This window comes from Penicillium lagena, assembly GCF_028827675.1.
Source record: "Penicillium lagena strain IBT 129212 chromosome Unknown utg000007l_segment0_segment0, whole genome shotgun sequence".
In the NCBI taxonomy this organism is placed as follows: domain Eukaryota; kingdom Fungi; phylum Ascomycota; class Eurotiomycetes; order Eurotiales; family Aspergillaceae; genus Penicillium; species Penicillium lagena.
Genome location: NW_026623228.1, coordinates 1212852 through 1229052, shown reverse-complemented (window position 1 = coordinate 1229052; position 16201 = coordinate 1212852). Strand labels below are relative to the sequence as shown.

The 16201-nt window shown below is 50.0% G+C and overlaps 7 protein-coding genes across 7 annotated transcripts; 3 read left to right on the top strand and 4 right to left on the bottom strand.

Annotated features, from left to right (window-relative positions):
* Positions 1–21: 21 nt before the first annotated feature.
* N7510_010016 (uncharacterized protein) lies at positions 22–1424 on the bottom strand (the record flags this gene model as incomplete). Its single annotated transcript, XM_056981941.1, has 3 exons — positions 22–262; positions 396–1231; positions 1296–1424. The coding sequence occupies 3 exons, from the start codon at positions 1422–1424 to the stop codon at positions 22–24; spliced, it is 1206 nt and encodes a 401-aa protein (XP_056829777.1).
* Positions 1425–2292: 868 nt separating this feature from the next.
* On the bottom strand, positions 2293–3189 carry N7510_010015 (class I SAM-dependent methyltransferase; the record flags this gene model as incomplete). Its single annotated transcript, XM_056981940.1, has 1 exon — positions 2293–3189. One exon carries the CDS (start codon positions 3187–3189, stop codon positions 2293–2295), a length of 897 nt encoding a protein of 298 aa, XP_056829776.1.
* An 801-nt stretch (positions 3190–3990) lies between these two features.
* N7510_010014 (aromatic amino acid ammonia-lyase) lies at positions 3991–6117 on the top strand (the record flags this gene model as incomplete). Its single annotated transcript, XM_056981939.1, has 1 exon — positions 3991–6117. One exon carries the CDS (start codon positions 3991–3993, stop codon positions 6115–6117), a length of 2127 nt encoding a protein of 708 aa, XP_056829775.1.
* Positions 6118–6482: 365 nt separating this feature from the next.
* On the bottom strand, positions 6483–8363 carry N7510_010013 (putative PB1 domain protein; the record flags this gene model as incomplete). The annotated part of the gene is made up of 5 exons (XM_056981938.1): positions 6483–6512; positions 6573–7709; positions 7757–8092; positions 8141–8290; positions 8349–8363. 5 exons carry the CDS (start codon positions 8361–8363, stop codon positions 6483–6485), a joined length of 1668 nt encoding a protein of 555 aa, XP_056829774.1.
* A 1410-nt stretch (positions 8364–9773) lies between these two features.
* N7510_010012 (uncharacterized protein) lies at positions 9774–11583 on the bottom strand (the record flags this gene model as incomplete). Its single annotated transcript, XM_056981937.1, has 3 exons — positions 9774–11223; positions 11268–11380; positions 11428–11583. 3 exons carry the CDS (start codon positions 11581–11583, stop codon positions 9774–9776), a joined length of 1719 nt encoding a protein of 572 aa, XP_056829773.1.
* A 387-nt stretch (positions 11584–11970) lies between these two features.
* On the top strand, positions 11971–13191 carry N7510_010011 (putative aldo-keto reductase (AKR13); the record flags this gene model as incomplete). The annotated part of the gene is made up of 4 exons (XM_056981936.1): positions 11971–12152; positions 12209–12402; positions 12485–12554; positions 12609–13191. 4 exons carry the CDS (start codon positions 11971–11973, stop codon positions 13189–13191), a joined length of 1029 nt encoding a protein of 342 aa, XP_056829772.1.
* Positions 13192–14077: 886 nt separating this feature from the next.
* N7510_010010 (glycoside hydrolase family 31 protein) lies at positions 14078–16169 on the top strand (the record flags this gene model as incomplete). Its single annotated transcript, XM_056981935.1, has 2 exons — positions 14078–14966; positions 15055–16169. 2 exons carry the CDS (start codon positions 14078–14080, stop codon positions 16167–16169), a joined length of 2004 nt encoding a protein of 667 aa, XP_056829771.1.
* Positions 16170–16201: the final 32 nt, after the last annotated feature.

The window sequence follows — 16201 nt, the reverse complement described above, 5'->3', positions numbered from 1 at the left end:
TTCCCTTCCTCATATACCGTACTAGAAAACCAAATCCCAAACAACAAGCCACGTACACAACCCAACAGTGCCCCAAAACACCGCCTGTGCCGTACTCCGCCTCTCCGTCGCACGCTTCAGCTCGCGATTGCCCTTGCCAACATTCGACGATGTCGCCTCCGCGTCTGTGACCAGCTGCGAGATGAACTCTTCTTGGGTGGAGAGGTGAGAGACTAGCGTTTCTTGGAGGGAGGAGATTTCTAGGAGAGATTTTTCGGCGTTTCTTTTGGTGGTGGATTGGTGTTAGTGTTGTGTACCGATATTTACGGATGAGGGATGTGGGGAATATGTAATATGTATAAGGGGATGTGGAGAAGGATAGAGAAGAAGGCGGGAAGCGAGAGGGGAATACATACTGGACTTTCCCAAGGGTATCTTCGTAATGCCGTAGCATGGTGTCATTCTCCTCCGCAAAAAGCTGCAATTGCTCCGGCGAGAGCTGTGCTTCGATCCGGGCTGTGTCCGCGTTGCTGAGAACGGCTGCGTCGGGTGTTGGTAGCGGCGGTGATTTTGAGGGCGCTCCGTACGAAGGCGGATTCGGCGATGTTTTGCCTGGCACACCACCACCGCTAGGAAACGAAGTATCGTTCACCCCAGACCCAGCACCAGCACCACCAGCAACCTTATACAGAACACTCTTCTCCTTCTCGCGCGCCCGCTCAATGCGCTTCTCAACCATATTCCGCTGGACACTCATTGCGCCGTCCAATCCTCTTCTCAGAAACCAAAGTACACCCTCCCTAACAGTCCGAATAGCCCGCGCGCATTCCTCAGCACGAACCTGCTCTTCAGATTTCCCCTGATTCGACTCTGCATCCTCGCCACCACTCTCACCCAGTGCCCCGGCCCCACCAGCCCATCGCCAGAGAAGCGAATGCGCAACGCCGTGTCCGTATTTCTTGCGTAGCACTGTCGCTTCTGTTTCCACGCGGAGGGACTCCGCCGAGGCGAGGTTGGAGATTGAGGCTGCTAGGTCGCGGAGTAGGAGGGCGGTTGAGGAGTCGACGGCGTCACGCTCGGGGTCGGTGAGATGGGTTTGTGTCTTTGAAGGGGGGTGATTGTTGTGTGAGTTGCTGTTCCGGAATTTGGGGTTCGTGGTGTTGGAGCTGGTGTTGTGGCGCGGGGCCGTGGTGGAGAGATAGGAGTGCCGGATGGATTGGAGGTATTGCAATAGGGATTGGATATGTGAGTTCTGTTTCCTCGGCAATTTCAATTAGTTTAAATGTAGGTAAATGTTCGTGTAGGTGCGGACTGACGATTCGGTATGCCTCCTTCAGGAACTCATCTGCTGTCTCTGTGCTTGGTAGACGGGATTCGGTGGTGGACACTGGGGCTGCATGCTTGTCTGAGAGCAGCGTGTTGAGCGCGGGAGTGAGGTCGCTCATGGTTGCGCAGGGTGGTGTAAGTTGGATTGGAGAGCTGTCAACAAACGTCAACGTCAATCATGCGTACTTGGTTCGTGTCGCGTCCCGGAACTGGCATGTGCTTGGACCGAGCCCTAATTTGTACATTTGCAACAAGCTATCCAAGATGGAGATTGTTTATGCGACAGATCTTTTTTTGTCGCGAAAATATTCTAATAAGTTCAAATTTGAAACTGGAAATTTGGCATTTAGCATGTTTGGGCGGCGATGGAGGCACTAAAATATGTTCTCCGGCCTATATTGTATTCATTTGCCTTGTAAAACATCTTTAGATTCGTGCGCTAGACTAGGTAAGACCATCGCCAATTCTTGGCCATACATGCTATAGTTCCGGTTGTGACGAATTTAAATGAGGAAGATGAGATGAGCTTATGTTCTCAAGTTGTTGATCATGCTCGGAAAGGTGTAACAAAAGTGTCAGTTGCATCGCTGAAGGCGTCTTCTGTTTTTAAGGTTCAAAGTGCTTGATGTCATCCAAAGTCTGCCATGCCACATAGCAAGTGGTGTTTTTTTGGTTCATTAATACTGGGATAACCTCCTAGCCCGTAGCTTAGTGGGAAAAAGGAAAGTTATACAATGATCATCCACCCACATGTCTCGCCATTGTTGAATAGTGTAGAAGGTTGCTTGAAGTGTGCGAAGTCGATACAAGATGCTGTACCGGTGTGGTGGATGGGCAGGAAGTACAGGTATGATATCGAAGTTTGGAGCATCCGTGGGGCAGAGGAATAAACGCCTAACGCATATTTTGTTGTTTTTCTTCTGAAATGGTAAGGCCGCCCCTAAATTGTCTCTAGATGTATGCCTGACAAATAGACTGGTTATAAAGTCAAGAAAAAAAAAGCGCCTCGCGCACAGCATACGGAACCGGTCTCTTCCTCGCAACACACACAACCCTCGGAGTCGTAACCCCAGCACCACGCTGAGCCTCCGCATATGCCTCCTCAATAAGCTCATCGAGATGCTTCGCCTCCTCCTCCCGTCCCTCAACCTTCATCTGCCCATTAAACTCCTTGATAGTCATCAAATGAATTTCCGTATCATGGCAAATCAAGTCCGGCCGTCCATGATAAAATGTCAACTGACACTCTTCAAATCCATGCTGAAGCAGATGCAAGGGGAGATCAAACACCCAGTCATGGCGGCCATCCGAGTGCACAAACTCCCTGATCTTGTCGAGCGCCACAGTCTTGAGCTTTTCATCTGTCTTTTCAACATACGTGTGTGCGGTGCTCAGATCGTCCCACTGAATCCAGCCCCCGGGCTTAAGCAGCTTAATTACATTCTTGATCACAGGCGCCGGATCTCTGTTCGAGATGGTAAGGAGAAGAAGACGCAGGTGGATTACGTCGTACCGCTCTTCGAGCTCGGTCGGGACCTCGTCGAAGATATTCCAATCGTAGAGGCGGTGGATGTTGCTGGGGCGCCATGCGGCTGGTGGGAGCCGGGTGAGATTGATGTCGATTCCGTCGAGGATGGCGTTGGGGAACTCGTGTGCTGTGTCGAGAAGCCAGAGGCCTGTTCCTGCAGTTACGTCGGCGATGCGCGGGTGATCTCCGACTGCGTCTCGGATGACGGGGTGCAGGGTGTAGCCGAGGCACTGTTTCCAGATGAGGTATTGGTAGTTTAGACGTTGGCTTCCTTCGTGGCCGGAGTCAAGCAGGTAGCCCTTTCCTTCGCGCAGGCCGAAGCCGGCGACGTGGTTGAGAGGTGAGGTCTCGGGCATGTTATAGGACAAAAAAATCAAAAGATCTATTGGTGGAGTAGAAAAGATGATAGTAAGATCTACGTGTGGATAGGAACCTATAGGAGACGAGCCCTATTTATCTACAGAACGTGCGAGTCAAGAAGTCACGATAGCTTTCCAGCATGAAAGCCAACCAGATTTTGGGACGAACGCGGCAAGGTATTCATTGGGCCTGACTGATTGATCAACCACTTATCCTAGACATTGTTGAGTAACCGGTATTGGTGCAGACCGCACTGCTCAGTAATAATTAGTCAATAAACGCATAGTCACCGCATGCATGATATAGATCCACGGCATTGTCCCAAAACAAAAGTAGACACTATCGCCAAAAGAGTAGGACAGAAAATGCTCTTACCTCCCTTTGTATTTGACCCCTAGGTTTTGGACACTCACCGCGGCGAGGTATCTATTGGGCTCCATGGTTTGATCAACTGCTTAGCTAGACATTATTGAGTAACGGGTAATGGTGCAGACTGCACTGCCCAATAAATAACTAGTTAACGCATAGTCACCGTATTTATTACGCAGATCCACGGTACTGCCCCAAAGTAAAAAGCAAACACTATCGCGAATAGAGTAGGACAGACAACGCTGTTACTCGATCGGTGCAATAGTCAGAGAACCCCTACTTCTCTTTATTCTTTCCATCATTCCCACTTCTCTTTTCTTTTGCATCATTCAATTGAACTTTCGTATACCCGTCCGAATCCTTTGTACTCGAACAGAAAATAACACAACGCTTGGATAGGAGGTATTATGCTTTGCTGCCTCTAAAACATGATGACCGTGACGGGACACGACCAATCGGCTCATATGAACGCAACACTCCAACTCTTGGGACGCTTGCGTGATTTGAGGGACAACAAGCAAAATATTGTTCTTAACGGCAGCAACCTCGACATTGCTTCCATTGTCGCAGTTGCTCGTCATTGTGTCGAGCCCACAATCAGCACAGACCAGCTGCTCGCCAAGCGGCTCGAGATCTCCGTCAACACTCTGGCCGATGCCATTTCTCAGAAATGTGTCATCTACGGCGTCAACACCGGCTTCGGCGGCAGTGCTGACACTAGAACCAACGAACTCATCGACCTGCAAACCCATCTGCTCCAATTTACCCAAAGCGGAATCATCACTGCCGCCGACAAGGATCCGGCCAGCAACTCGGAGCGGGAATCATCCCACGTCATGCCTCTGACCTGGATTCGAGCCGCCATCGTTGTCCGAGCCAATCAGAATCTCAGGGGTCACAGTGCCATCCGTAAGTGCGTGCTCAAGAGCCTAATTGACCTACTGCACAACGGCATTACTCCTCTAATTCCACTTAGGGGGACCATTTCTGCATCTGGAGATCTGATGCCCATGGCCTATATTGCTGGAGCAATCATGGGCAACCCGGATGTCTTTGTCCAGGTGGGTAAGGGCGCACAAGCCAGAGTTATGCCTTCCTCGGAGGCATTGAAGATGAGCGGGCTCTCTCCGTCGGGACTCGGCCCAAAAGAAGGACTTGGGCTCATCAACGGCACTGCTCCTTCTGTGGCTGTGGCAAGCTTGGCACTGTATGATGCGCAGCAGCTTGCGTTGTTATCTCAAATGCTGACGGCTTTCACTTCTGAATGCTTGTCCGGGAATTTAGAGTGGGCTCGGCCCTTTGTTCACGCCACTCGACCTCACGCTGGACAAATTGAGGTGGCAAGCAATATCCGGCGCTTCTTGAAGGGCTCTAAGTTTGTTGTTGGCTTAGAGTCGCAGAAGACATCCGGCGACGGACTTTGCCAAGATCGGTATTCGACAAGAACAGCTCCTCAATGGATTGGACCTTACCTTGAGGATCTTCTCCTAGCGCAACATCAGCTCGAAGTTGAGCTCAACTCCACATCTGACAACCCACTAGTGGACACAAGCAAGCAGGACGATGGTTCTAGTGGGAAAGTGTACACCGGGGGAAATTTCCAAGCAGCTACCGTCACGTCGGCTATGGATAAGGCTCGTTTGGCTATCCAAATGATAGGACGGATGCTTTGGTCCCAGGTTACTGAGATGATCAACCCTGCTACAAATAACGGACTCGAGGCCAACCTTAATGCTACCTCCCAAGAGAGCTTCACTATGAAGGGAATCGACATCAATATGTCAGCGTACATGTCTGAGTTAGCAGCCCTAGCACACCCGGTCTCTGCTCATGTCATGTCAGCCGAGATGCATAATCAGGGTATCAACTCTCTCGCTCTGATTTCAGCCCGACGCACTATGGAGGCCGTAGACCTGTTGGCACACATGAGTGCCTGTCATTTATATGTCTCATGTCAGGCTGTCGAGATCCGGGCAAATCACGTCCGATTCCTTTCAGCACTCCGTACCAAGATGGAGGACTTCACCGCAAGCGGTGCATTGCACGGACTCGGATTGAAGGGCTCGCAGATTGAAACACTATGCACGTTACTCCTCCCCATTGTCCAGTCAAGCTGGTCCCGCGCAAACTCCAATACTTGGAAAGACCGTGTCTTGTCTGTAGTTGATGCCGTTATGTCTTCAGTCAACAAGTTTATGGCCATTCACAACCCCGACTGTTTAGTGTCAATGATTATCGCCTTTAAAAAGCATTTTCAGAGCGTTGTATCCAGCACAGCCGAGGCAATGTTTTATCCCAGCCCGACTATTTCCCCCGAGGAAGTGGCTACGCAGCTTGGTAGGGGGACTGCACAGCTCTATAGGTGGGTGCGCTCGAAGCTCAACATCCCTATTAACTGTGGCCTCCAAGACGATCCTTTGTATAACGCTCAGAAATGTCTTCCCATAAAGGGCAAAAAAAGCATCGGAAGCTCGGTAAGCATAATATATGAAAGCTTGCTTAAGGGTGAAATGATGGATATGATTCTAGAGGGTTTAATGCAAGATAAGGAATAGGTATACTGTACATTAGGAAATCTGAGATTATGTAACGGAATTTCAAGTGTCATGAGCGCACTATAAAAGGCCAATGCAGGCATTGAATTGAAATTTTAGGGACATTTCGACGAATGGTATCAGAACTCTACGCGCCTGGTTCAAAGCTTGACCTGTTAACAACACGAATACGAGCCATCTCATCCAAACATCCTGATTGGTATAAGATGACAAAAACAACACAAAAGGCGATATCACTATGAAAACTACGCTGGTATTCCATTCGCTGGACCTAGGGTATAGACAAAACCAAGATGCTAATATCAACAAGCCAGAAAATCTAAAACGCCTCGGACCAACAGCCTCAAGCCCAAGCCCAAGCAAGCTCAAATCATAGCCCTTTCCTCTACCCATATCTAGAACATCGTCAGCATCAGCATCGTTCTCTCAAGATGAGGCGAAAACAAAAAACTCACCTCCAATTTCCCCATTTCTGTCCTCTCCCGCCGAGCGACCTCTCGGGCCGAGCTCAGCAGCAGATCCAAGTCCTCCTGGTCAACCATGGTGATCATGTCGCCATCATCCTGCACTTTCATCTTAAGCGGGCATCGGAACCCGAATTTCTCGCGGATACGCGATTCAAAATCGGCGAATGTGATATCTGACGCAACCATGATATACCGTGTATCTTCTGGTGCGTGGACTTTCGTTCTGAAGCGTTTGACATCGGGTCGCTGTCGCGAGGGAGCACGCCGTGTGGCTCGCGCGGGAGATTGTGTTCTCCGTTGGGATACCGGTGAGTCGCCTGGAGTGGCACCGAGAATATGGAAGGCTCCGTCGTTGAGAGCGTCTCCGTCACAGATGTCGCTGTCAAACTCTTCTTCCTCGTCGATGTATTGGGGTGGTTGGTGTCGGTTACCTCTACCCCAGTTGGGGTTATTGGCGTGCCGTTGTGGTGGAGAATTGTACAGATCTGTATCTCCGTAGCTCCCAGCGGGAGAATAGGTGGTGTCACTGAGATTCCTCCGATGTCCTCCTTCTTGAAGGTCGCGAGTCCAAACTGCAGGATCTTGCGCGAATCCCCGCATGTTATTTCGTGACGGCGGCCCGCGCGGCTCTGATGCTGTTCGCGTAGTTCCAATCCGGGGTTTCTCCATTGATACTTGCGCTCGGCCTCCAGGGCGACGGTCTAGACTGGTACCCGTCCGATCTAGATCGAGACGTGGCGGTCGGCCGCCCCTTAGAGACGATGGACGATTGTGTAAAGATGCGCTGCCGTGCCCAGAGGCTGAGCTCTGGCTTCCTGTCCGGTCATCGGGTGGCGGTGTGGGTGGGAACACATTACGGTTCATTGGGGGCTCAGACTGCTGTCGAGTGCGGCTGGTGAGATTCTTGTGAACGAGATTCGTGGCCGCAAAAGATACTCCCTCTCGGTCTTCAAGTGCAGCGCGATCAATGACCAGCGGTCTCCACTGGGACTCTGCTCCCTGGGTGCGGTCAGATGCGGCGATGAGTCTGGCTTTGCCTAAATAATCCTTGGTTTTGAGATTCTTGACTTTGGCTGCGTTTGGCCGATAGAGAACCCCGACCGGGATTGAGAATACCGTGTAGCCCTGGGAGCGTGTGAGTAGCATATCATAAAACTGCAGAGCAGACATACATCAGCATTCTCACGTATCGCATCGTGAATCACATCGTGGTCTGTCGTTACTTTCTCCTTTGCGGCATACTGAAGATCCTGCAAGCCTGGACCCATTTGTTGTAGGTAGATGTAGCATAGTCCACGATTGAACAACACTTCGCACGAGTAAAGGCGGAACTTGAGGCCTAGCTGCTCATAGTCGATCGAGGTATTTCCTCGCAGATACAGCAGGGTATCATTGAAATTGACCAATGCTTCCTCAAAATCTCCAAGCAGGAAGTTGGAAACGCCTTGCTGAAAGTAAGCGATTGCGAAATATCGGTCGAGCCCAACTGCGCGTTGATAGCATTCCACCTGCTCATGTTAGTGATATACATCTTTTGTTCTGGCAGTTGGACTTACTGCCTTATCATGTTCGCCGAGAGTTGCATATATGACCCCGCAATTGAAAAGGATCTTTGATGTATCTGCAATTGCATCGAAGCAACGGAGAGCTTCTTCGAAGTCTTGGTTGTCATAGGCGTCCAGAGCCTGAACCCAAGTTTCAATTTCCTACACCGCCAAGCTGTCAGCTCTCAAGTTCCCTCGTGCCAGTTCCCGTATCTCTCACCTGTTTGAGCGACATTGCGATAGATGCCGACCTCCTCCGCGCCTAATGGGTGTATATGGGTGGGAAGGGACCGCAACGGAGAGTGCTGCTTCCCATCCGACTCCCCTAAGGACGCGAGGACAATCTTTATGGGCGGTTGGTCTCCAGGCCACTGCCAGTGGGTGGTTGACACCGGTCACACCGCATCCAGGGGAATCCCGATATTATAGCCACTTGCGCAACAGCCCAAATGGTGGAAATCTGGGCCCGCCAGAAACAGATAGTCCGCCGAAGTAAGATATCGAGAGTCGCACGGGCGTCACAGAGAATGCGGCGGGGGGTATTCGAGGGATCGGAAGCGAATATCTGAGTCCCACCGTATCCTTTCGATCACAGCGCAGTCTGAGGAGGAAAAGATCGCCGAGGGTGGATTGGTAAAATCGTTCACTGCAGCCACAAGAACCAATCTCGCGGTGTGGTATTAATAGAAAGCACCCCCTGGTCCCAAAAGCCTGTGGCGGGGAAAAGCCGGGACCCATAGAAAGACCGGACTGGATAGCCAAGCTTCTGATCACGATCCTGCGCAGATTCGAGTGGCTAGACTTGGAGGATGAGGGGAGGGGAGGATTACATGAGATAACAGACATGGGTCGAGGAAAAGAAGAGGAAGACGGGTGATGTTCTCGAGCTGCATGGAGGGGCAGGGGCTGACAGGGGAAGAAGGGCTAGTCGGGCCGACTGGGGAAAGCAGCAAGCGCCGAGGGGAAAGGACGGTGACGAGTTAAAAATAACCTGCAGGACGGGAGCAGCAATGAGAGCCCGGAGCACCTGTTTGGCACCCTGAGTGGCCGGTTGCGCGCTCGGGATCACTTGTGAGTGGTCTGAGCATCGGATTTTTTCCGTCTGTCACAGGCATCGCTTGGCAGTTCAATACCTGTCGGCCTCGGATGCTCAGTTTGTAGTGATACTGGTCTGGTCAGCCATGTTTATTTTGCTCTTCCCCGTGGAAAGGACCCGGTCCCGTGGGATCGACAAGGGTGAACGGGCCGCCAGTGTGGAACCCCGTCAAGGATCCATGGGTGGCCCAAGGGTTGAAATGCTAAGAAATATAGCGATTTACTTACCATGGTAAGCAGCCGTTTCTGTGTTAGCGGAGACCGTCTGCCAAGCTAGGGTCTACGCCACGGCGCTTGTGAGAGCTTTCTTTCGAGGCATGGAGTATTTAGCAATAAGCGAAGGGGAGAAGGAAGGATGGAAACCCCATAATCTGGGTTAGGCTGGATTTTTGAATCGAACATAGAAAGTAGTTATAGATGATCAACCGCAAAAACCAGTTACATATTGGGCACTGATCCCAAAGCAGAATTTAGAAAATGAACTTTATTTCTTCGCTCAAAGCCTGTACACAAAGTCGTGATTTTCTTGAGACTCATCCTATGGCCGCCATCACATATCAATCCAGCTCTGCGAGCCCATGCGATATTCCGCTATGCAGCTTCGGACGCTCTTGCCTTCGTGCCTTCTACCAAGCAGGAAGATCGTTTCCGCGGGGTTTCCAGATAACACAAATCCAACGTTATGTATTCTGTAGTGTTCAGGTAGTGTCGGTTGTCCTTGACAGTCAAAGATAGAAAGGTCATCAGATAGCCCGCCAGAAATAAAATAATCGCCTTCCTCGAGTTCCACGACCTTGCGCGCCACAGAGGCAGTGGCTCTCGCATCCCAAATCCCTTCTCGGTGGAAGACCGATTCCAGTAATTGGACTGCCTGTATTCTGAGGCGATGGACTCGGCATTTCACGGCCACATAATAGAGAGGCGCAATGCAGCCCATATCCACAATGGACCTGGAAATGTTAACGCGATCATCCACCGAGATTGCATCCCACTCAGCCCGGCTGACGTCGTGGAGGTTCTCCATTTGCTTCATCAAGTGAGCAAATTGGTGGATTTGGGTGTCGGAGGCCATTTCATTATCGGGATATGAGCACAGCTCGGCCATTATCGTTGTCATTGTATGATATATGCCCAAAATAAGGTATGCCTTCTGTTCATCAAGTGACCCCTGCCCTTTTATGGCCTGACTCGAGGACTTATATGCCGTGTGCCACTGCTCGAGTCTCTTCAATGTTTCTTTTTGTTGTTTCGTTGACGGAGGATAGCAGGGTGAATATGCGTCCCTTGCGTTATGTTGTCGATTAAGATGGGCCAAACGCAGAGTTTCATGCATTTGACTGTCCAATAATTGCCACGCTTCTTTGAGAGAAAGAAATTTGCGAGGGAGAGAGACTCGTTCGTTCTTCTGAAATGCCACATCCGAACCGTGATCCGGCTCTTTAAATAGCCCAACCTGGACATGTAACCTGAAGAACGCTTCCATTATCCAGTCCTCTGCCACGCTGCGCTGAGGAAGTGAAACCGGTATCGAGCCATGCTCTACGGGGAATAAATTGGTTTCCTTTATGATTTTGAACCCATTTTGAAGATGTGATTGGGCGGTCCCAAAGTGGCCACGAAGAAATTCAAGGGACACGAAGATGACACATGCAATGAGGATAGTTTGGAAGGATACCCTATTTTTTGCCGCAAAGTGGGGGTGTAGGTGATCAATTGCCTTGACGTAATTATGCAAAGCAAATTGCTTCATCTGTTCCTTAATATAACGGTTGCTGTCGGTTGCGCCTGCCTTGTGAACAGCGCTCAACGCGAGGCTAGCATGTAATATCGCTGGCTCTGTCAGGCTGGATTGCAAAAGAAGTCTGGACCAAAACTCCGAGATGAATGAGCCTGGAAGCTTGGGAACCGTGCGGTTTCTGAACCAATCAAAGTATTCTTTTTCTAGCGCACTTGTAGCAAGAACGGGAGCGCCAATTGATCGTGGGAGAACAGCTCCGCCGCTGCAGTTTTGCAGGGGCTGACAACGTGCTAAGGTGTTGGAGACTTCTCCCCAAATACCATAACCATCGCAAGAACGGCCAGTCGAAAGACACCGGCGACAGGCAGGATGGGTTTCATCACACTTGACTTTTCGGATCCTATTGCTGCATCAATTTTCTGCAAATTGTGAAACCCCGCGAAATTACTTAGCCGTTACGACTTACTTGCAAGTTCGACAGCCAGCCTTGGAGTACATTTTCGTTGAGTCTGAATACTGATGTTGCGCCGAAGACATAACGATCGATGAGGATGTCAGGACTAGCTTCTCGCCATTGTGGGGCACTTTTTGTATGCTGCTTCTTGATTCGCCCGCTCGGCATTTTGGACCGTTTATTGGACGGACGCCCATTGGGGTCTCGTTTACTATTCATTTCAAACATTTTAGGCAAATATTAGAACTAATTAGCTCGGAAACGGGAAATCCTCGAAATTTGAAACTGATTTGCCCGCTCGGCATTCTAGAAAGTCTATTGGACACTCGAAATATGGAGGTAGCGCAATCCAAGGTAAGCTCAAGTTCTTATTCACTATTCATTTCCAGCACTGCAGAAAATCCCAGTATGCAAAACTCGGATATTGGAGATCCGGAATGAGGAGCCTATGTTCTCCTCCTTGACAGGGTATAAAAACCGCCTCCTATATCTTTTCCCAGTAGAACATAATCTTCTCAGAAAACGTCAATTCCGAAACCCTACCTTCATTTCAATATGACCTCGAGATTCCCAAGCTCTCGCCCCCTGGGCCAAAATGGACCCGTCGTGCCAGCTATGGGCTTTGGCTTGATGATGATGACCTCGCCAAGCTATGGTGTCTTGCCTACAGACGACGAACGGTTCGCCCTCCTTGACCGCGCAGTTGAGATCGGAGCAACCTTCTGGGATACTTCTGAGTAAGTCCAGTTAATCTACAACAGATTCGTCGCTTGTCTCTTACCTCTAATAAAAGTCTCTACGGCGACAACGAGGAACTGTTAGCCAAATGGTTTAAGAAAACCGGAAAGCGAGATCATATCTTCCTTGCATCTAAGTTTGGATACGTGCGAGGAAGCAAGACTCTGGAGATCGATTCCTCAGCTCAGTACTGCAAGAAAGCTTGCGATGTGACCCTGAAAGCTTTGGGTATTGAGTGCATTGACCTCTGTAAGTGTGTCTCTAAACAATGCTGTCTTTCCTCCATTCCAAGGACCAACCAGCTTACTGACTTATCATCGTTGTCAATTAGACTATGCACACAATGTTGATACGGTAACACCAATCGAAGAAACCATGCGAGCTCTTGTGGAACTACGAAAGTAGGCAACTTTACTCCACGTACAGAACAAAAGAAATTAACGCAAGATGTGTAGTGAAGGCAAAATCAAGCACATCGGACTATCAATGGTATCGTCCAGCACCCTTCGACGAGCGAGCAAGGTTGCAGCTGTTACTGCATACCAGCCGGGGTATTCTCTCTTTGATCGCGATATTGAGGGCCCCGATGGGACTGATGCTCTCGCTACATGCCGCGAACTTGGAATTGCTATCGTCGCAGCGACACCTTTGAGTAGAGGTTTACTCACCTCAACCTTCAGTGGCGGAGATCCCGTCGGCAGTACCGATAGCCGAAGAATGATGCCGCGGTTTCAGGATGGTCAGCGAGAGTTTAATGTTAAAGTGGCGGAACAAATCAAGGCTGTTGCCGATAAGAAAGGTTGCACCTTGTCTCAACTGGCTCTCGCCTGGCTTTTGAAGCAGGGCAATGATATATTTCCGATTCCTGGTACCAGAAGGATCAAATACCTAGAAGAGAACTGGCGTGCTCTTGAAATCTCGCTGACTGACGAAGAGGAAGCGAGTATCAGAGCGATCATTGAGAAGACCCCTGTTGCTGGTGGTAGCGTTCCTCCACAATTCACTGCGCTCATATTTCGGGACACCGAAGAGGAATAAAATCCTCTTGCAAATGTTTTCGTTGAATTGCCAACGTCGTGATAGTTATGATTGTTAGCCACTCGCGCTTTGCCCTGTGCAATATATATTCCTTCTACTCAAAACACACGATACGTGAAATACTTTCTTTTTCCAAATTTAAAGACGATTGTCCTTCAGCTCTGGCGTTATTTTTGGTCTTATGTTCAACTGGGGTTATGCCTGTAATGCATATGCACGTGTGAAGTCTCTGCATATATATACTGATTACCATTTCACCGCAACCAAGTATTGGAGTATGTGAAAAGAACGAGAAAATGAATATGTGATGCGAACTATCGAAATGTCAAATATCCCCGGAGAAAGACGCTCTGGTATGGGTGTCTTGGCAATTTAGTGTCGTAGCGGCCTATATCTCAGGTTGAAACGCACAGTACAAAAGATAGTTCCGGGAGATAGTAAGAAAATTTAATTGAGAGCCAGAGCTATAAGGTTATATGATGGTTCATGCCATCGATACCACGAAGGCGAAAACTAGACGTGATCGAAATCAGGGCCGAAAAGTCCTACAACCTCCCCAGACATGGGTATCCTTCTACCTTTCTAGACTGTGAATGTATTAGTATTGATAATAGACCATGTAGGCGCTAAGAAATACCTAAAAGGGATTGGGACTTTACCCGAGGATTTACCCCAGATCTAAAGGCTAGAGCTGCTGCGGGGGGTTTTTCCCCACTCTGAGTCGGGGGATTCTTGTCCGGCATGACTGAGAATTGTGGTGCAATTTCCAAAGCCAACTAGTTTAGCGAGAGTGAAAGTAGGTGAGTGGCATTCTGCGTGTCAAGTAGAATCCTTACTTTTACTCCCTCCGCTGTCGCTGCCGTCGTCATCGAGCAATTAGTTCATCATGGCTTTCATCTCTGATGCCTCGTCTCTCACTTTCCGCCATGACAACGAGACCTTACGCTTAGACGCATGGGGCCCAAATGCAATTCGTGTCCGTTCCACGCGTGAGCCGTCATTCCCCGCAGATAATTGGGCTCTTGATGAAACCGTGCCCGCGCCTGCGAAGCTTTCTATCGCGCACGACAAGACTGGTACCCTGAGCAACGGCAAAATCACCGCCACTTTATCGGCTCGTGGTAAGCTTCTCCTTACCAATCAGAAAGGGGAGATAATCTTGGAGGAGTTTTCGCGCAGCCGTGTCGACCCAACGGATCCCAAGGCCAGCGCTCTACGCATAGAGCCTAGAGAGTTCAAGCCACGATTAGGATCCGAATCATGGCACGTCACTGCCAGATTTGAGTCTCTTGATCCGAACGAAAAGATCTATGGCATGGGTCAGTACCAGCAGCCTTATCTGAATCTCAAGGGCGCCGACCTAGAGCTTGCCCAGCGCAATTCGCAGGCCAGCATCCCATTCGCCATTTCCTCACTTGGGTACGGCTTCCTGTGGAATAACCCATCCGTTGGCCGCGCAGTTTTTGGCAAGAATATGACGACATTTGAGGCAACATCCAGTCGCGTCTTGGACTACTGGGTCATTGCTGGAGACACACCCGAGGAAATTCTGAGAGCATACACGGACGTCACGGGCAAAGTCCCCGAAATGCCTGAGTATGGCCTTGGATTCTGGCAGTGCAAACTGCGCTATCAGACTCAAGAGGAGATTTTGAATGTCGCTCGCAAGCACAAGACAGAACTCGGCCTCCCGATGGATGTTATTGTTGTGGACTTCTTCCACTGGCCTAAGGAAGGTGAATGGAAGTTTGACCCAACGTTTTGGCCTGACCCTGGTAAGCTAGCACTTTCTTCTTCTTTTCTCCAGCTCTCTGTTGGTAGATGCCATACCCACATGATTCAATTGCGCTTACACTCTTGTAGAGGCCATGATTGCCGAGCTCAAGTCTCTCGGGATTGAGCTCATGGTCTCAATATGGCCTACCGTCGACCGGCTTTCAGAGAACTACGAGGAAATGATCACTAAGGGGCTTCTGATCCGCCAAGACCGCGGTGTGACCCTTGCCATGGAAGGCCATACTAGTTGCAGCCATTTTGATGCCACGAACCCCGCCGCGCGCTCTTACGTTTGGTCCAAGGTCAAAGCCAACTACTTTGACAAGGGGGTTAGGGTCTTCTGGCTTGACGAAGCGGAACCTGAATATACAATATACGACTTCGACAACTATCGCTACTACAAGGGCCCGAACCAGATGATTGGAAACTCATATCCAAAGTTCTACAGCCAAGGCTTTTACGAGGGAATGAGAGAGGCTGGGCAGGACAAGGTCTTGAATCTTGTCCGATGTGCCTGGGCGGGTAGCCAGAAGTACGGTGCACTGCTCTGGTCTGGAGATATCGCTAGTAGCTGGGGAACCTTTCGCGACCAGCTTGCCGCTGGCTTGAACGCAGGTCTGGCGGGAATCTCATGGTGGACCACTGATATTGGCGGATTCCACGGAGGTGACCCCAACGACCCTGACTTCAGAGAGCTCTTTGTTAGGTGGTTCCAATGGGGTGCCTTTTGTCCCGTTTTCCGCCTTCATGGTGACCGAGAGCCTCGCCAGCCACAATTCGGTAACTCGGGAGGAAGCTGGTGTGCTTCGGGCGCAGACAACGAGGTCTGGTCATATGGCGAGGAAGTTTTTGCTATTTGCAAGGCCTACATCCTACTCCGTGAGAAGCTCAGAGACTACATTCGTGGTGTCATGAATGAGTCCCACACCAAAGGTGACCCCATTATTCGACCATTGTTCTACAACTTCCCCAAAGACAAGAAGGCATGGGAGGTGGAAGATCAATACATGTTCGGAAGCAAATATCTCGTTGCTCCTGTTCTCAAGCACGGTCAGCGAGAGCGCCGTGTATATTTGCCTGAGGGTGCGTCGTGGAAGCAGTTTACAGCCGCGGGCGAGGTGACAGGAGAGGCAAAGAAGGGTGGGGAGACGATTGAAGTTGATTGTCCTATCGGATACATGCCTGTTTTTGAGCATATGTGAGTACTTATATTCTAGAACTTGCGGAGAAATTG